At 48.1% G+C, this 18,682-nt stretch overlaps 2 protein-coding genes, 1 long non-coding RNA gene and 1 pseudogene across 7 annotated transcripts in view; 2 read left to right on the top strand and 2 right to left on the bottom strand.

Annotated features, from left to right (window-relative positions):
- Positions 1-18,682, bottom strand: part of LOC109488766 (saoe class I histocompatibility antigen, A alpha chain-like) — a 79,110-nt gene that overhangs the window by 38,447 nt on the left and 21,981 nt on the right. The window lies entirely within an intron of this gene.
- LOC117802309 lies at positions 1,006-4,021 on the bottom strand. Of its 5 annotated transcripts, none has more exons than XR_004625434.1 (4): positions 3,786-4,021; positions 2,955-3,076; positions 2,231-2,376; positions 1,006-2,024 (listed from the first exon to the last, which is right to left on the bottom strand). It is a non-coding gene; the product is annotated as an uncharacterized LOC117802309 (long non-coding RNA). The 5 variants fall into 5 exon arrangements; XR_004625432.1 differs by having other exon boundaries at positions 2,110-2,376; XR_004625435.1 differs by lacking the exon at positions 2,231-2,376.
- On the top strand, positions 4,061-7,554 carry AIME-128 (class I histocompatibility antigen, Aime-128). Its single transcript, XM_034660459.1, has 8 exons — positions 4,061-4,219; positions 4,501-4,770; positions 4,956-5,231; positions 5,833-6,108; positions 6,230-6,343; positions 6,788-6,820; positions 6,956-7,003; positions 7,131-7,554. The coding sequence occupies exons 1-8, from the start codon at positions 4,147-4,149 to the stop codon at positions 7,133-7,135; spliced, it is 1,095 nt and encodes a 364-aa protein (XP_034516350.1). The 5' UTR covers positions 4,061-4,146; the 3' UTR covers positions 7,136-7,554.
- LOC105234360 lies at positions 15,430-16,840 on the top strand (annotated as a pseudogene).

Below are 18,682 nucleotides of genomic sequence, written 5' to 3' on the forward strand. Positions count from 1 at the left end.
AATGACATCAGTCTGTGTCATTACAGACAAAAACAAGGCACTGTGCAACCCACAACATAACACACATCTCCTGTGTCAGCCAGTGTGAGCGTCGCTGCTCTATCCTCGCTCTGGTCTGGCCCTGCCTAGAGAGGGGATTCAACCATGGAATTGCCCACATGTCCTGACAACATGCAGTCGGGAGTGGGCCCCAGCTCCACAAATCTTCTCTAAAACACCCATCCAAAGCCCATGACCTTATAGGTTCCAACATCTTCATATTAAGATGCCCCCCAGCCCCCAAAGGGGTGTGTTCTCTCTCACTGCAACAAGTCATAGATCCAACTTGAGTGCCCACAGCTGCGCCTGGTAGTCTTGGGATGAAGAGCACTGAAGCATGTGACCTTTTAGTCTGTGAAAATTGTTTTTGTGTCTTTCAGTTTGATCATGACACGTGTTTGTATCTTTGTGTGTGTGCGGTTGACATGCCGAAATTTCATGTCTTTCTTTATGGGTTTTCATCACTGGGCCATGCTTAGACATTGTTCATCCCACACTTGTAAACATTTCATGTATATTTTCCCCTGGGTAGAAATAAGAGCAGAGGGTTTCAAGGGTGAAGGGAAACATAGAGAATTGTCTGAATTTGGGCAAAAGTATGGAAAGGAGCAAGAGGTAAAAGATAATAAGCTGGTGGAATCTGAGATGTCCATCTTCTGCTTTATGATTTTCACAAGCTGTACAGAGCCTCCAAGGTACGTGTTATAGTCAATATATCCTCCCACCTGCACTCAGTGAAGACTTATGTGCCTCCTTATGTTTACCAGGTGAACGCAACCAACACCAAGACACCCAAAGTAATAGAGACAATAATTAGCTCCAGGGATGGGCATTTTCAACACTTAGGACCTATTGATACGTCATATTTCGGTTAATGTCTGTACACTTCAGCTGTTATAATGCATGGTAATTAAACTTTCATGCTGTATGTTAAGGATATTTCACAGACCCACACAGACTAATTCATAACTTCCATGTGAAGATAAATTTAATACACATACACCTATGAGTCACACAGTATCTTCCTTGAGGAGAATCCTGAAAACTAAGAGCGTTCTAGATACGTACTGTCTGAATAGTAGCTCCGAGGCACGTATGGCTACTTAAATTCCTATTCATTTAAAACAATTATAAATGCAGCTGCCCAGCTCACCAGCCCCATTTCACGTGCCCCACGCATCTCTAGAGCCACATGCATCTCGTGGCCACCGTACTGGATGGGGAGGCACAGAACAATTCCCTCCGCACAGAATGTTGTATTGGATGGTACCGCTCTGTGTGCCTTGTGGGCCTCAAGTCAGATGCACTAGATACATGTCAAGGGAAAAGACGAACATGATTTCTCCTAAAGACGACATCGGATTCCGTATGGGATGTGAATACATATGAGGCTGATGTTTCAGAAAATCAAAATTGCTTATGCATCGGTCTGGTGCCTTCAGCACAAACTGTTCCCAATTACAAAAGGGAAATCCCTGTCCCTCCGCCTCCCTTCCCAGCCTGGGGACCCTCTCTGCCATCATATTTCCAGAAGGTGAGTTCTCTTCTAGACGCACTCAGGGGCTAGAGTCAGAGCTGAGTTTTCAGAGACAGCAGGTGCAGCTCAGGGAAAGGGATTCTGCTGAGTGAAGAGGAGGCCAGCACAGGACCAGCTGGGAGACTCTCCCAGGGATAGTCAGAGCAGCCGTTCTCAAAGTGTGGTCCCTGTAACACCTGACATCCCTGAGGCCCTTTCACAGAATCCATGAAGTTAAATCTATTTTCCTAACATTACTTAGGCATTATTTGCCTTTTCACCATGTTGACATTCGCACGGAGGTAAAACTGAGCAAGAATGGAGGTGATGGGTGCAAACTGCAATAGCTGTTATTCTTCACCACTGCTTACTCCCGTAGAAAGCAAAAACACTCTTTCCGCCATCTCTCCAAGCCACCATATGGTCACGCGAATATCTTGGGAGATGCTCTCAAGAGCAGTAACAATGCCTAAGAGAGAGGGAAAAGGCAGGTCCTATTAGGCCATGCTCCAAAGTCATCGTCCCGTTTCTAACTGAGGACGAAGCTTGGTTACATTGGCGGGTGGGAAGTCACTGCTGATCACAGAGCTGGGAACATTGTCGGGAACCCCAGGGGCAGGTTGAACACGCGTGGAGTGAGCAGCCCCAGGTCTGACGTACAACTCAAAGATCTACCAAAATTGGCAGGAAATTCTGCTCCCGTCCTTCCAGTTTGGTTTCATTGTCCTGACAACTGCAGCTGGTAGCACGGACCATGAAGCAGCAAGATGAAAACACACACGAGGGAAAATCCTGAGATTCTTTTTCTAGGGATGTTTTACCTATGTGCAAATAAAATTTCTCAAGAACAAAAACAGAACAAATAAAACCAGTGACACTTTAAAACATCCTGATCGAAGTATTAAAAATTATTATCTTTATTAATTATTCTCAAATCCACACTTTTATCATGTCTTATGTGATGACGGGGGTTTTCCAGCACCTCTGCTACAGGCATAAGCCCCAAGGAAAATAATTTGTGTGAAATTAACTGGCCTCTTTTTTCTTTCTTTCTTTTTTTTTTTTTTTTAAGATTTTATTTATTTACTTGACAGAGATAGAGACAGCCAGCGAGAGAGGGAACACAAGCAGAGGGAGTGGGAGAGGAAGAAGCAGGCTCATAGCGGAGGAGCCTGATGTGGGGCTCGATCCCACAACGCCGGGATCACGCCCTGAGCCGAAGGCAGACGCTTAACCGCTGTGCCACCCAGGCGCCCCGTCTTTTTTCTTTTTTTAACACAATGCCATTTTTCCTGAAGAAATGAATGACACAGACACTTTGAATATTTAGACTACGAGATTTGGCAGACAGTTTCTGGAAAATGAACAGGAACCTACCCTTTCATGACAATCAACTCACCTATGACAGCTAAGAGGACTTGTTGCCTTGATCAAATGTCAGCTCTCAAGAGAAAATCAGAGTTTTGGAGAACTTGCAATGCACCAATAAACTTGACAGCTTCTCACTGCTGACAAACTTTTCTGTTGGGATCCGAGGTAATATTAAAACAAATTTGAGTTTTTGATAATTCAGTTCCAGTCTAACCAACACTGGAACATGTATATCACTTAGTGAAACAACACATTACTTTTTAAAAAGTCATGCATTAGTACAAGACCCATTCAGTGTGCAAGATGGGCCTGTGGATTTTAACGTAACAGAGAAGGACACAGTCAGTGATACTGTTTCAGGTTGCACTTCGCCAATAACCTTAGAGAAAGTACAGCTTCTGCAGTCTGAATATAGTACTTAAGATGAATATTCACAATTATCTGAGAAGGTTATGAAACATATTATTCTCTCATATCTCTGCAAGGTTGTAAATTTTTTCATACACTTCAACCAAAACAACACAATAAATGCAGAAGCAAACCTGAACATCCAGGGGTCTTCTAAGCAGACAGACAAGAAAGAGACTTGCAAAAATGTAAACCGCAACAACATCACTCTTCTCACTATGCTGTTTATTTAGGAAATAGTTATTTTTCATAAAAACAATATTTCTGATTTCATGCCATGGGTTATTAATATGATTCTACATGAACTAACGAATTTTTAAACCTGTTTTATTCCTACTATGGTAAATACTGATAGATAGAACCCACAGACACAAAATTATCCTTGGGATCCTCGCTAATCTGCGAGACTGTATAGATACCCTGAGACCAAGTTTGAGAATCAGTGACTCACCCAGCTCCTGGGCCAGGACTCAGGGAGCCAGTGTGACAAAGAGCACGCTGTGCGGTAGGGGAGGGGTCCGGGCAAAGTCCCAGGTCCCTGGGCCTGCCTCTCAGGGTCTCAGACCCAGGGCGGTGTCAGGGGCGGGGAAACTCAATGTTGGGGAGTCCCCATCTCTTGGGTTTCACTTCTCCCTTTCACAACCTGTGGCAGGTCCTCCTGCCTGGAGACTCCTGACGCGGCCCCATTTCGCACTCCCATTGGGTGTCGCGTTTCTGGAGAAGCCAATCAGCGGCTCCACGCTTTCGGGTTATAAGATCTCCGCACCCGCCAGGGGCTCAGCGGAGACTCAGAGTCTCCCCAGACCCTGAATATGCAGGTCGTGATGACCCGAACTCTCGTCCTGCTGCTGTCGGGGGCCCTGGCCGTGACCGAGACCTGGGCGGGTGAGTGCGGGGGCGGGAGGAAAGGGCCTCTGCGGGGGGGGAGCGAGGGGACCGCCGGGCAGGGACGCGGGACCCCCGGGGAAGGCGCCTCTCCGCAGCTCCCGACCCCCAGCCGCCCCCGGCCGCGCCCCGGCCTGTGCTTCACCGTCCGTCCCCGCCTCCGCCCTGCTCTCCCCAACGCGGTGCCCCCTCCCCCTGCCCTCCCGGCCGCTTGCACCTGCGCCCCCGGCCCCGGGGCGGGAGAAGGGTCGGGCGGGACCTCAGCCCCTCCGCGCCCGCAGGCTCGCACTCCATGAGGTATTTCTACACCGCGGTGTCCCGGCCCGGCCGCGGGGAGCCCCGCTTCATCGCCGTCGGCTACGTGGACGACACGCAGTTCGTGCGGTTCGACAGCGACTCTGCCAGTCGGAGGATGGAGCCGCGGGCGCCGTGGATTGAGCAGGAGGGGCCGGAGTATTGGGACCGGAACACGCGGATCGCCAAGGACAACGCACAGGCTTTCCGAGTGGACTTGCAGACCGCCCTCCGCTACTACAACCAGAGCGAGGCCGGTGAGCGACGCGGCCCGGGTCCCGGTCACCACCCCCACCCCACCGACGGGCCGGGTCGCCCCGAGTGTCCGGGTCCGAGCGACACCCCGAGTCTGAGGGAACCCCCGACCCCCGACGAACCCGCGGGAACTTTTGGGCGGTTTTACTTTCTGTTTGGATAATCGCCTCCTGTCGGGCGGGGCCAGGCTCTCACACCATCCAGTGGATGCACGGCTGTGACGTGGGGCCGGACGGCCGCCTCCTCCGCGGGTACAGTCAGTTAGCCTACGATGGCGCGGATTACATCGCCCTGAACGAGGACCTGCGCTCCTGGACCGCGGCGGACACGGCGGCACAGATCACCCGGCGCAAGTGGGAGGCGGCCGGTGAGGCAGAGCGTTACAGGAACTACGTGGAGGGAGAGTGCGTGGAGTGGCTCCGCAGGTACCTGGAGAACGGGAAGGAGACGCTGCAGCGCGCAGGTACCAGGGGCCGCAGGCCTCCCCGATCTCCCCTCCGCTGGGGCTGGCTTCCCACCAGGAAGGGAAAATGGACTCGGTGTCACAACACCGCCCCTCCCACGGGTGGGGACTGTGAACCGCCTGGGTGTTCCTGTTCCTAAGAGAGAGGGACTCACCCAGAGGCCGCTTTTCTCTAAAGGGCAGTTGAGGAATCCAGCCTCTCTGGGAGGCAGGTGGAGACTGTCCCTAGAACAACCCATCAGCGGTTCCCTTTGACCCTGGCAGCCACCTTGTGAACCATGACTGTCCCTCTCAAGGCCTTGTTCTCCAATGAGAACATAACTGGAGTTCTGACTCCGGGTTTTCTGACTCCTTCACCTTCCACCCCAGTCAGGACCCTTAGCATGCTCTCCCTCTTAGACCTGCAGCCTCCTACCCTGGGGTCGCTCCCTGATTCTAGAATTTTCCAGGATTAGGAGATCCAAAAGGGTAGGTTGGTGACTGAGTTTTGTGCTTCTTCCATCCCAGCCAAGGGCCCTGTCCACGTCAGGATGGTCACATGAAGCCGTTTCAGTGACCCATAAAGGTAAACCAAAGTGTGGATATCTTCGTTCTTCTTCAGAAACCCCGGACACACGTGTGACCCGTCACCCCATCTCTGACCAAAAGGTCACGCTGAGGTGCTGGGCCCTGGGCTTCTACCCTGCGGAGATCACCCTGACCTGGCAGCAGGATGGGGAGGACCTGACCCAGGACACGGAGCTTGTGGAGACCAGGCCAGCAGGAGATGGGACCTTCCAGAAGTGGGCGGCTGTGGTGGTGCCTTCCGGACAGGAGCAGAGATACACGTGCCATGTGCAGCACGAGGGGCTGCCCGAGCCCCTCACACGGAGTTGGGGTAAGGACGGGATTGGGGTAGAGCCTCTTCTAAGGGGAAGCAGAAGGCCTTCTGGAGAATTTCAGCAGGGTCGGGACTTTTGCCAGAGCTCTGGGCCCCTCACCTTGCCTTCCCTTTCCAGAGCCGCCTCCTCAGCCCACCATCACCGTCCCCATCACGTGTATCATCGCTGGTCTGGTTCTCCTTACGGTCACTGTGGGGATTGGAGCTGTGATCCGGAGGAGGAGGCACTCGGGTAGGAAACAGAGTGCGGGAATCTGAGTTTTCTTGTCCCTCTGGTGGGTTTCCTAGGTAGAGATTGTCCTGCCTTGTTACTGGGAAGTACTGTCCTCACACATGGCCTTGCGCACTTTGGAGCTGATCACTAACACTCCGTGTGTAGCAAACACTTGTGGAAATGCAGGACACATTTTCATCCTGGTAATTCTGGTGATGGGGACCTGATTCCCAGCAGTCACGGGACACAGGACAAAGAGGAAGGTCCCTGCTGAGGACAGACTTCCAGCAAGTCAGGTGGCCCAGTGACCCCACACCTCTTTCTTCCTGTTTTCCGGATTCTGTCCTGGGTCTTCAGTCACAATTCTGCAAACTTCATTTAGGACCAGGACTAGGAGCTTCCCCTAGGATCTCATGGCCCAGCCCTGTGCCAGGCCTCTGACATGATATTTTCTTCCCACAGGAGGAAAAGGACCGAGTTACTCTCACGCTGCACGTAAGTATGGAGGGGATGATCCCTGAGACCCTGCAGTAGTGTAGACAAGGCCCCATGGGGAGCTCCCCACCCCATACTCCTCCTTTAGTCTCCTCTCCTGTGGACTCTGACCACGTCCTGTGTGTTCTCCCCTAGGCGATGACAGTGCCCAGGGCTCTGATGTGTCTCTTACAGTTCCTAAAGGTGAGACCCTGGACACCCTGAAGGGGGAGGGGTTAGAGCACTAGGGACACTGAGCATGAGTGGGGCTCCTGAGAATGTCCGCACTTCTGTGACTGACCTAAATGTGTACATGATATTTTTTTCACAGTATGAGACCAGCTGCCTCGTGGGGACTGAGTGATGCAAGATGTGTTCACACTCCCACTTGGTGACATCAACAACCCCTGAGTTCTCTTCCTGGAAAAGGTGTCAGAATGTGGCTGTGTTCCTGTGAGCATAATGTGAAGACATGAGATTTGCCTACCCTGCCCACCATGATCCCTCCCTGTGCTGATTTGCATTCTCTTCTCTGATGTGCTCTCCTGTTCCAGCCCAGGCGGGGCTGGACCGTCTCCATCCCTGTGTTTATTTCTTGTTGGGCTGAGTGCTGACTTATTTATCTATGGAAAATGAAATCCAGATAAAAGTTTTTGTTTCCTAATTCTTGGTATGTGGGGTTGATGAAATAATAAAAGAGGAGACTTGTAAAGTTGTGACACAAAATAAATGGAAGCACTGGGAACCTTCCAGTATCCCTGTGCTTGCTGTGCTGAGTGTTTTGAGGGTGGGGCAGGAGAAGGCTGTGAGGAGCTGAGCAGGGACGGGCTCTGTGCCCAGTCAGTGCTCAGTACATCATGGGGGTGACGTGCTCACCCCTCAGCTGGGTCATCTCTCTGCTCCGTGTCCGTGCCCCTGCTGTGGAAGCTTGTCTGACCAGGCCCTGTGATCACAGTGACTTGGACGTCACCTGTCACCAGGACCTTGTGCAGCAAGAGCTTCCTGTGACTGGGTCAGCCTCATCCAGTCCTGGATCAGGTCATAGCCTGCATTTTGGGTTTCTCTTTTTTTTTTTCCCATTGTTTCTCTAGAGCATCAGGCCTGTTCTTGCTCTGTGTACGAGTTCTTATCCATTCTCCCCTGGGTGACCCCGTCGGTTACAGCAGCAGGTGTCCATTGGGCTACATTCCACAGGCCTAGGTCAGCCCCTGCACACAGGAGTCTCTATGGTATGGAGAGATGCACTTCCAGATTCATCCATGTGTTCCCCTCCCTCTAGAGCTGTTTTCTAGATTATCCTTTAGATTCTGGAGGTAGAGAGAGAGGAGGAATCTGAGAGGTTCTCATCCTTATTAAACTTCACTTAGTTTCTACCTTCCCTGCTGCTCTGTTCTCTCTCCCGCCCTTAGTTCCAGTGATCCCAGTGCTGTTCCGATCCAAGTTCATGGACTTATGAAGCAGAGTCTAAGGTCAATTTCTATGTCTCTCTCTGTCAAATAAATAAAATCTTTTTTAAAAAAAGGAAGAAATCACAAAGAAGAGAAAATGCACGGAGAGCAGTTATTGTAAAAAAGTGTGCATATAGGTGCACGCGCACCGTGCAAACCAGTGTCATTCCGAGGTGACCTGTGTATTGTGTAAGCACAGTAAATAAGGGATGTGTTTAAATTGGAAGTTGGCAGGAGCTGTGAGGAAGGTGACCAGAGCACCTGTGCTGGGACGGGGATGATGGCTGCTTTACTCCAGGGATGAGGGGAGCCTCACTGAGAAGGTGACCTCTGAGAGGTTTGAAGGACACGTAGGAATTGTGTAAGAGGAGGTCTGGGGGGAGCTCTTTCCAGGCGGGGAAGCTCCAGTGCACACGCACTAGGGCAGGAGCATGTCCTGTGTTCAGGGAAGGGTTCGGGGGCCACTGTGGCTGGAGCAGAGAGCAGCTGAGGTGAGACCCGATGTCAGACATGTCATGGAGGCCTGAGCATATGAGAAGGCTTTTGAGTTTTCTCTGAGTGAGGCGTGGAGTTACAAGAATGGACAGATCGCTGGGATCGATTTTCTGTAGCAGCACCTGTTTGCCGCTGTGCGGAATGGAGAGTTGCAGGGCCAGCGACCAGTAGGAAACTGCAGGAAACCAGTGCAGTGTCCCAGGAGGGGGCGTGGGCTGTCCGTCTGGGGTGTGAGGAGGGAAGATACAGGAAGTGATTGGCTGCTGGAGATATTTACAGATGGACTTGGCAGCATTTGCTAAAGGATTCATTCTGGGTGTTGAGAAGGAGGAATCCAGGAGGGCATCCAGGATTTAAGACTGCAAGTAGAAATGTGGGGTGTCTTCTGTGGAAATGGGGAAGACTCTGGAAGTAGGACACTGGGGAAAACAGCATCACAGGCATCTGGGGTAGGCATGTGGAGTCTGCGATGTGTACTGGAAATGCGGTGAGGTTGGCAGTTGGATACAGACTGCAGGGTAGGAGACATATCTGGGTGGGAGAAATAGATTTGGAAGTTGACACCATACATATGATGTTTAGAGCCTCCAGCAGAGATGCGGTCATCAAGGGGGTGAGGACAACAGAAGGGAAAGGAACAGGAGCGAACCCTGGACTCCTCAGGGCTACGCACGCTGATCAGAGCGCACACCAGAGCGTACTGCACAGTTTGGTTCTGCGTCTAGAAGGCACGTAGACCAGGGAGGCCCAGCCTTCAGTGCGCACAGGAATTCCCTGGACTGTGAAGGTCTAGACAGGCTGGAGCAGAGCGTGAGAGTCTGGGTTGATAACGAGGCTGGTGCTGCTGCTGGTCTCAGATCCCACATGGAGTCGCAGGCACAGAGAGCAGGATCCCCATGTGGCCGTGCATCAGCCCCTCCTGTAGGGCTGGTTACACAAGTGACTCCTGGGCCCACGGCCTACATTCTAAGATGTTAGGTGTAGGGAGAGGTCTGAGTGTTTGGTAGCAAAGCCACAGGCAATCCTGGGCTCCTCCAGATAGGGAAGCACTGAAGTCATTGAGGAGAGCCCTCATTGTTGGAAGGAGGCTTACAGACACGTTTAAATTGTTTTTAGGGGGTGCCTGGGTGTCCCACTCTTGGTTTCAGCTCAGGTCATGATCTTAGGGTCATCAGATCAGACCCAGAGTCATGCTCTGCCCCCAGTGCACAGTCTGCTTGAAATGTCCTCCCTCTCCTACCCCTCTCGGCCCCCGTCAAGCATGCTCTCTCTCTCCTTCTCTCTCACTTTCTCTCTTTCTCTCTAAATAAATAAATACAATCTTTAAATAGTTTGGTGTAGGAAGAAAACTGCATGCTGCGAGACATATTTTCTCTCCCATGGGGCATGGCCAGGTGGCGGACTGAGGAAGTTTTCAGCTCAACATAAAATCTCTGAGTTACTGAGAGTGTAGATCTTAAATGTCTGCACCACACATAAGGAAATGGTAACTGTATGACATGATGCCCGCGTCAGCTAAGCTATGGTTGATACCATGTTGCAGTGTAGAAATGTATCGATCAGCCGGTTGTACCCCTAAGCTTACACAATGGTGTATGTCAATCACATCTCTATAAAGCTGGGAAAATGTCTGAAATCTTGCTCTTGGAAACTCCTCCTACATGGGTTTCTGACTCCTTGTGATGTGTTCCTGCAGTCACAGAGAGACTTAGAGAAGAGGGAGAGTATGTGGGGCCTTGTTTTATTTCAACGAAAGCCACAAAACAGGCTTGAGGCTACACAGCCAGGAACAGAATCCACATTGACCTGAGATGGAGGCCCGTATACAGTCAGGGCCTGCTACTGGGTTCCGACGCTGCTGTGTGTTGCTGACCACCCTGAGGCAGGACACGGGACCCTGAGGTGGGACTGCGATCGCTGCTGCCCCTGACAGCTGCATGACACTACTGTGACACCGCTCAGACGACCTGTGCCCAGTGCACGGACCTGTCCCGGTGTGTCTGTCACCTGTCCTGAGTCAGAGTGCAGCAGGTGGTCACGTGACTGTTGATGCTTCCTGTCATGTCCAACTGTGAGACTGTTTGGCAAAGTGGGTTCTCCTGTCTATGGATGGAGGTGTCTCTGCCCCCATCAAGATTGTTGATGTGTGGACTTCCTGTATGTGGGAAGAGAGGTACGAGTTCTGGGAATGGACTTTGGGGGTCAGGAATGGAAAAGAACGACAAATTTCCGTATTTGGAGCTGTGATTTGAGACTAGAACTTGATCTGGACACTGGAGGCACACAGGTCTGCTTGGATGAAGGAGTGACTCAGAAATGGCCTCTTTCAACTTATTCCCTTGGTGGTTGTTACGGGTCCAGGGTTGTCCACTCCACTTCCTACTCACACATGAGTGGAGTTGCATTGTTGGCTGATGACGTGATTGAACAACATGTCTCCTCCCGGCCTTTGTCTCATCCTGGGATTAAAAACCCAGATCTGTATCACTTCAGATCATCCGCATACATACACTGACATTTTATGTTTCTCTGTACATGTACATATTTCTGGGGCGAGTAGCCATATTTTATCAGATTTTATGTGGCCTCCTTGAAAGTCTGAAATCCCATTCCAGTGTAGACACTGTGCAACTCTAACTCTGGTCCCCAACAGCTGAGAATCTCAGTGTTTTAGCAGATCTAGTGACGTGATATATACATGCTCAGTTTGTCTTGGCGACGACCAGTCTCAGACAGGAGAAGGGAGAGCATTCTGGCTTATGCTCACTTTCAATTTCTCTATGTATCTTTTTGTGGGCTGAGTAACAGTTCACAGAGCAGCGCTGGCTCACAGAAGACACAAATCACCATTGGTTTAGGTGATTGGATTAGGTGGCTTACACTCTAGCCCCTACTCTGGTGCCTAATAAATAGCAGAAATGAAACATAGTTAATGAGGATTCCATGTCCAGTAACACAGTAGACTGAGGTTTACTGCTGCGTCCTCTCCATGTCCGGTGATGAGCACTGGGTGTTAAATGCAACTGATGAATTATTTGACTCTACAGATGAAACTACTGATGGACTAATGATGTGTATGTTGGCTAATTGAATTTAAATAAAATAAATAAAAATAAGACCACCTCTTCTCCCAACTAAAAACGGTAGAAAAAACATAAAATCATCCAAAAGCGCAAGAGAACAAACAGGAGAATTATCAATTAGCCCAGAATTTGAATATGGGCCATAAGCCAGAGAGAATAGTTGTTCTGATCCTTAGAGTATTTTTCAGATCTAGAAAATCATAGCTTGGCTTCTCAGGCTCAAGAGCTTCACAGAGAGGAGATAATGCCCAGAGCTTCGAAATGTGAGGAGCTGAGAAACGTCCCCTCCCTGAACACCTGGGAACCTAAGATTCATATCCTCAGAACAGGGTGACATTATTCAAATCCGTTCTATCTTCAAGTACAAGGACATTCCAAGGACATTTGTCTTTGAGTCGGGAAAAGTGAGCAAACAACTATTTCAAAAATTTGCAGACATGGTCTAATCCGTCTGTGATTTCTAGTCCAAATTTGCTTTACCATCCACCATTGGGCAAAATAACTTCGTGTCATTAGTTTAGTTTATACTTCTCCTGGATTGGTGATGACCCAAAATTGTAAGAAAGAAAGAAATTTCTCTAGATTCTCTATTTAACCTACGTGTAGAAAAATTTATACAGATAATTGCACAAAGAAGGAAAGCAACTCGTAGCAAGAAATGCTAAGTTCAAATGGAAAAAAGACTGTGATTAAGTAACTTTAGAGAGAATGAGTAGTAAAAAGGTCATGAAACTTCAATATTGGAATCATAAGATAAAATATAACATGACCAGGATATGATATAAATACATAAACATATGTTATTTGAATATATATTACAGAATAAAGAAAAAAAATCACAAAATTTAAAATGTTACAAAAATGGCAAAAGCAAAAGCACCTCAAGAAAATAACTACAAAATAGAACGATTATTAGTTAAATAATGAAAATATTTCAGTTTATTCACTGAATAAGAAGTATCAGTAAAAGAAGAATGAGTGGAGGGGTGCCTGGGTGGCTCAGCTGGTTAAGCGTCTGCCTTCTGTTCAGGTCACGGTCTCAGGGTCCTGGGATCAAGCCCTAAGTTTGGCTCCCTGCTCAGCTGGGAGTCTGCTTCTCCCTCCCCCTATCCCTCTGCTGCTCCCCTGCTTCTGCATGCTATCTCTCTCTCTCCCCCGCCATCTCTCTTAAATAAATAAAATCTTTAAAAAAGAAAGAGAGAGAGAAATGCGCGAGGCATGGAAAACAAAAAGCAAAAAGTAAAATGGTGTCATAAATCCAACAGTGTCAATATTAACATTACAAGTAAGTCGCTCCAACAAGTCCATCGAAGTGCAGATTGTTAGACTGAACACAAAACAAGATCCACCTGTGCTGTCTGCAGCAGACGCACTTGACCTCAATTACAAATAGATTAAAATCAAAGGGATGGAAATGTTATCTCAGGCAAACAACCATATGAAAGCTGGTGTGAACACACTCATTAGTCAAGAGGGACTTTAAAAATGCTAGTAAGATAAACTGGATTATTTTATAATGATAAAATGGTCAAGTCATCAGAAAGATGAAACGATTCTAAATACATATTCACCTAATAACTGAACACCCAAATATATGTAAGCAAAACTGACAGAAATTGACAGAGAAATAGACAATATGACAATAGTAGTCCAACTGCAATAGATCGCTTTCGATAATGGATAGGACAGCTATGCAGAGATCAATAAAGATAAAGACTTAAATCATACTATAAAACAACAGTGTAAGCCTGACATTTATAGAACATTCCAGCTATGAACAGAATATACATCCATTTCAAATACACGTGGAACTCTCTTGAGGATAAGCCATATGCTAGACCATAAAAAAACTCAGTGATTTAAAGGGGTAAAAATAATACAAATATGTTCTCTTCTCACAGTGGCATGACACCAGAAATCAATAAATTAATAACTGGAATAAATTAGGGGAACTCACAACTATGCAGAATTAAACAACACACTTCTACATAATCAAAGGACCAAAGACATCAAAATGGAAATCAGGAAATACATTGAGATCAATAGGAATGAAGACAGAGCACACCAAAACCAAGGGGGTCCTGCTAAAGCCGTGCTGAGAGGGAAATACACAGCTGTCAATGCCCATATGGAAAAGCAACATCTCCAATCCATCAGCTAAACTCCCACATTGAGTCAAAGAAGAAAGAGGAGCAAACTAAACCAAAAGCAAGCAAAAGGAAGGAAAAAGTAAAGATTACAGTGGAAGTTAAAGAAATAAAGAGAATAAAAATAACAATGTAGAAAATTAAATCAAATGTGATCCTTCGAAAGATCAACCAAACTGACGAATGTTCAACTAGACTCACTAAAAAGAAAGTGAGAGAAATGACCCAAATTACTGGGATCAGCAATGACAGAGGAGGTGTTAGGACTGACCACACAAAATAAAGAGAATTATGAGATTATGATGAACAATTATATGCCAAAAAATTAACTTACTTGCATAAAATGCACAAAAACACAGAAAGACACGAACGACTAAAGCTGACTGAAGAAGAAATAGACCATCTACATACACCTAGAACCAGGTAGAAGATAGTCAATTGTCAGCAACTGTCCCACATAAAAGCCCAGTTCCCAACGGCTTCCCTTGTGAATTATACCAAATGCTGAAAGAACTAATAACAATTCTATACAAACCCTTCCAAAAAGGAGAGGAGGGAATCCCACTCACTCGACGAGGCTAGGATTCTTCAGATACCAAAATCAGACAAAGATATCACAAGACAAGGAAACTACAGACCAATATCTCTTATGAATGTAGATACACAAACACAAAAAGATTTCAACAATCGTAGCAAATCAAATCTAGCAACATATAAAGAGTTAAATGCAATTTATTTATTCCGGGAATGCACGATTGGTTTAACATCCATACCAATCAATGTAAAGCACCGTATTAATATTCTAGAAAACAACAGCGACGTGCTTATCTCAACAGATGCACAAGAATCATTTGACAAAATCGGACACACTACATGATAAAAACTCAACAGACTATTAACAGAGGGAATTTCCTCAATCTGATTAAAGGCATTTATGAAAACCCTTGAGCTAACATCTTACTTAATGGTGAACGACTGCTTGTTTTCCTCCTAAGATCAGTGACGTGAAAAGGCTGTGTGCTGTCACCACGTCTGTCACACATCGTGCTGGAGACGCCTGAGTGGCTCAGGCAGCAAAGCCTCTGCCTTTCGCTCAGGTCCTGATCCCAGGATCATGACCCCGGGGTCCTGGGATGGAGCCCGCATCCAGCTCCCTGCTCCGTGGGGAGTCTGCTTCTCCCTCTCCCTCTGCCTGCGCTCCCCCTGCCTGTGGCTTCTCTCTCAAACAAATACATTAAAAAATTAAAAAAAAAAAAGGAAATGCCAGCTGAGGCTGGGAATCGTGTTATCCCAAACTGGGTTCCCCTCTTGGTGGGCTCAAGGCAAAAGACAAAGGCAAGCCAAAGAATAGGAGAAGGAAGGATTTTACTTACAGGTGCAGGAGGACACCGGGGCTATTGCCCAAAGCAGTGTCTCCCTGAACAACAAACTGGGGACATTTCCAGCGGAGGGTGCAGATGTCACTGACGCCTCTGATGCTGGACGCCTGGCCCTTGGTCGGAGCTGCTGTCTCTGCTGCTCCCGGCACCTGGATGACACAACTGCCACTCAGGCCACAACGTCTCTGCAGAGACTTAGCGCCGGAGCCGGGAGCCTACGGCCGCCGCTGTGTCCCCTCAGACCCACGTCCACGCAAGTGAAGGTGTTAAAGATGCCTTTGCCAGAGCAAGCAAAGGAAAATACCGACTTCTAGAACTCTCTATTGAAAATGAGAAACTTGGGACTGGATCCTGTAGTCAGCCTTCAGATTGCTGGGGTAAGGACTGCGATTCCCTTGGTTTACCCCTCCTGTAGGACAGACAACCGTGCTGGATAGTACTCAGGTTAGACTCTCAGAATGCCCAGGGATACGAATGCATAGTCATTGTCTGCTCTCCAGAACATTCTCGTGTTCGTCAAATAATGTTGTGTGCAGCAACGAGAGCGACTCTGAAAAAGGAGTTCGGAGGCGGCACATTGAAGATGAAGTGTTTGGACAGTAAGGGAAGATGCATCATTACATGGACATGAAAACACGTGCAGTCACAGCTTCTCCTGCCCCGCTGACTCCAGCTGAGGAAGAATTACGGCAGATTAAAGTTAACGAGGTACAAACTGACGTGGGTGTGGACACGAAGCATCAAACACTACAAGGAGTAGCACTTCCTACTCCTCGAGAGGCTTTTCAGGCTTTGGAAAAATTAAGTAACAGAAGCTCAACTCTGTGCAGTTGGAAATAGATATGAAAAATGAAATTACAATTTCAGACAACACAACAAACACAGAACTAAAAGATTTGCCAAGGAGGATTCCCAAGGATTCAGCACACTACACACACTGTATAAACATTCCCGTGAAGGACACCATTTGGAATCCATAGTTTTTATTTCTTTTTTTTTTTTTTTAAGATTTTATTTATTTATTTGACAGAGATAGAGACAGCCAGCGAGAGAGGGAACACAGGCAGGGGGAGTGGGAGAGGAAGAAGCAGGCTCATAGCGGAGGAGCCTGATGTGGGGCTCGATCCCACAACGCCGGGATCACGCCCTGAGCCGAAGGCAGACGCTTAACCGCTGTGCCACCCAGGCGCCCCCATAGTTTTTATTTCTTTAGCGCCTGGATACACATGCAGTAAAGAGAACGGATGCTGCATTCCAGCTGCAAGAGCCCTCTGCTAGACATTGTAGAAAGGCCCCTACGAATGGGTGGCATTGGAAAGATCTAGAGAGGCAATGGGAAAGAGCTGAGAGCAGACTCACTCTATGAAGAATTAGCCGAAAGCAGCATGCACAGAAGCGAAGTTTTGCAAAACCAGAAGGTCCTGCAGGAAAGAGAGGAATTCGAAGACTTATTAGGGGTCCAGCTGAAAGGGAAGCCACTGCTGATTGAAATCGTTATATTAGGCCTTACAATACCGGTTTTTTAAAAGTTCAGCTTTTAGTACAGGAGAACTGTTCCATCACTGCATGCAGATCAGCTCACTGAGCTTTTCACTTCTGTGTTTTTAAAATCAAGGTTATAGAAGACAATGTGCGACGTGCTATTATTAATTGTGTCATATTGTTTTTTAGAAGTGTGTGAAATTTTTTTAACTGTTACCACCTTTTAATGGAATTCTTCTGGGCATTGTCCTCTCCCTTAGAGTGTTTCTCCAACATCATCCAAGATTACAGCCTATATCAGGCTCAGGATTATTTTGTCTTTCAGTCATAGGGTAGTTTTAATGTTTAGGTTGATACATAGTAGGGAAAAAATTGAACAACGAGAAAAGCTCCTGTGTTTTGAACTTACCAGCTCATGGTCAGTGGCCGACAGACAGACCACATGGTCGGGTGGGAGGGCAATGGAAACACAGTCTATTACCGGAATAACCACATGGGGGCTGGGCCCTCGCTCACTATGGGAGTTTGAGGGGTGCATGAAAGGGGGACATGTTGATGCCCATCACAAGAACCACCTCCGAGTTTGGAAGTCGATTGGAACGGATGAGTGGGTATCCTGGTGTCCTCTCTTGAGGTAGCCGCCCAGGGCAGTGAAATAAGGGGACAATGGGGGCTGTGGCAACACAGAGAAAGGCTGAAACTCTATCGTCCACTTGCATCCTCTGCGGCCCAAAATACCAAAAAGAACTGTTCTGGCTGCCACCGAACACTACAGATAGCTAGGAGGCCGACCCCTGGCAGGAAATCCTTGAACGCACCTGGCATGTCAGAGTAGTACCGGTGACCCCAAGGGTGACAAATGGACCTTGACAGGAACACGTGTTCTGGATTGGGCTTTGCTCGCTCAGTGGTGGATGCAAACGGTCAGAGTGCTGTTAAAAAACAACACCAAAACCCCCCCAAAAAAACAACAGAACACAGAATGCAGCTATACATCAATTAGAAATTTTAAAAACTAAAGTGCACGAGAGGACGGGTCCTGTGAGGACAGCTCAGTGACATCTGACACGTGCACAGCTCCATGTCCTGCCCCCAGAGCACGATGCGGGTGCGCTGAGCGTCACAGAGATTCCCCGTCACAACGTCACCACAGAAGGCAACCGCTCTGACTTCTGACGTCATGCGTTAGTCCTGATCGTCCACGTCACATACAGAGTCATACTCTTGCATGTGTGGCTTCTTTCAGTCGGTGCCGTGTCCGTGAGATTCACGCACGCGGTGGGGTGTAGCCACAGCCCAGGCTGTTTCGGGGCTGCAGCTATTCTGTTGTGCGGATGCACTAAATTTATGTATGTATTTCCTGTCCTATGCAGGTATGTTGTTTCCCATTGGGGGCAATCAAACATTCTGCTCCTAGAACATTCTGACGCATGCCTTTTGGGGCACATGTGGGAAAAAAAAAGATACTGCACCTGTTTCAAATGCTCAGTCACATTTCATCACACCAAAAAAGTGAAACCATAATGTCCCACGATGGGCAAACAGACATGCTGACAGAGTAACAGCTTCATGGAGAATGGGAACCAGCAACGGAAACATTGGGAAAATGGGGTGTTGGGGCCATGGAGGCATGAGGTGCTGGTTTACACACCCTCACAACTGTGCACTCCCACCCGGCATGAGTGGGGCTACAGGACGGTCCCCATTACACACTTCTCCTGGGGGATCTGAGGAGGAGGGGGAGGGACAGGTACCACTATGACTCCACAGTCCTTCCCAAGGACGAGGACATCGGTATGACTCTGGTTCCCCTCAACGTTCTCTCTTCCAACCCGATGCAGAGGCTCAG

This window comes from Ailuropoda melanoleuca, chromosome 5 (genome assembly GCF_002007445.2).
Source record: "Ailuropoda melanoleuca isolate Jingjing chromosome 5, ASM200744v2, whole genome shotgun sequence".
In the NCBI taxonomy this organism is placed as follows: domain Eukaryota; kingdom Metazoa; phylum Chordata; class Mammalia; order Carnivora; family Ursidae; genus Ailuropoda; species Ailuropoda melanoleuca.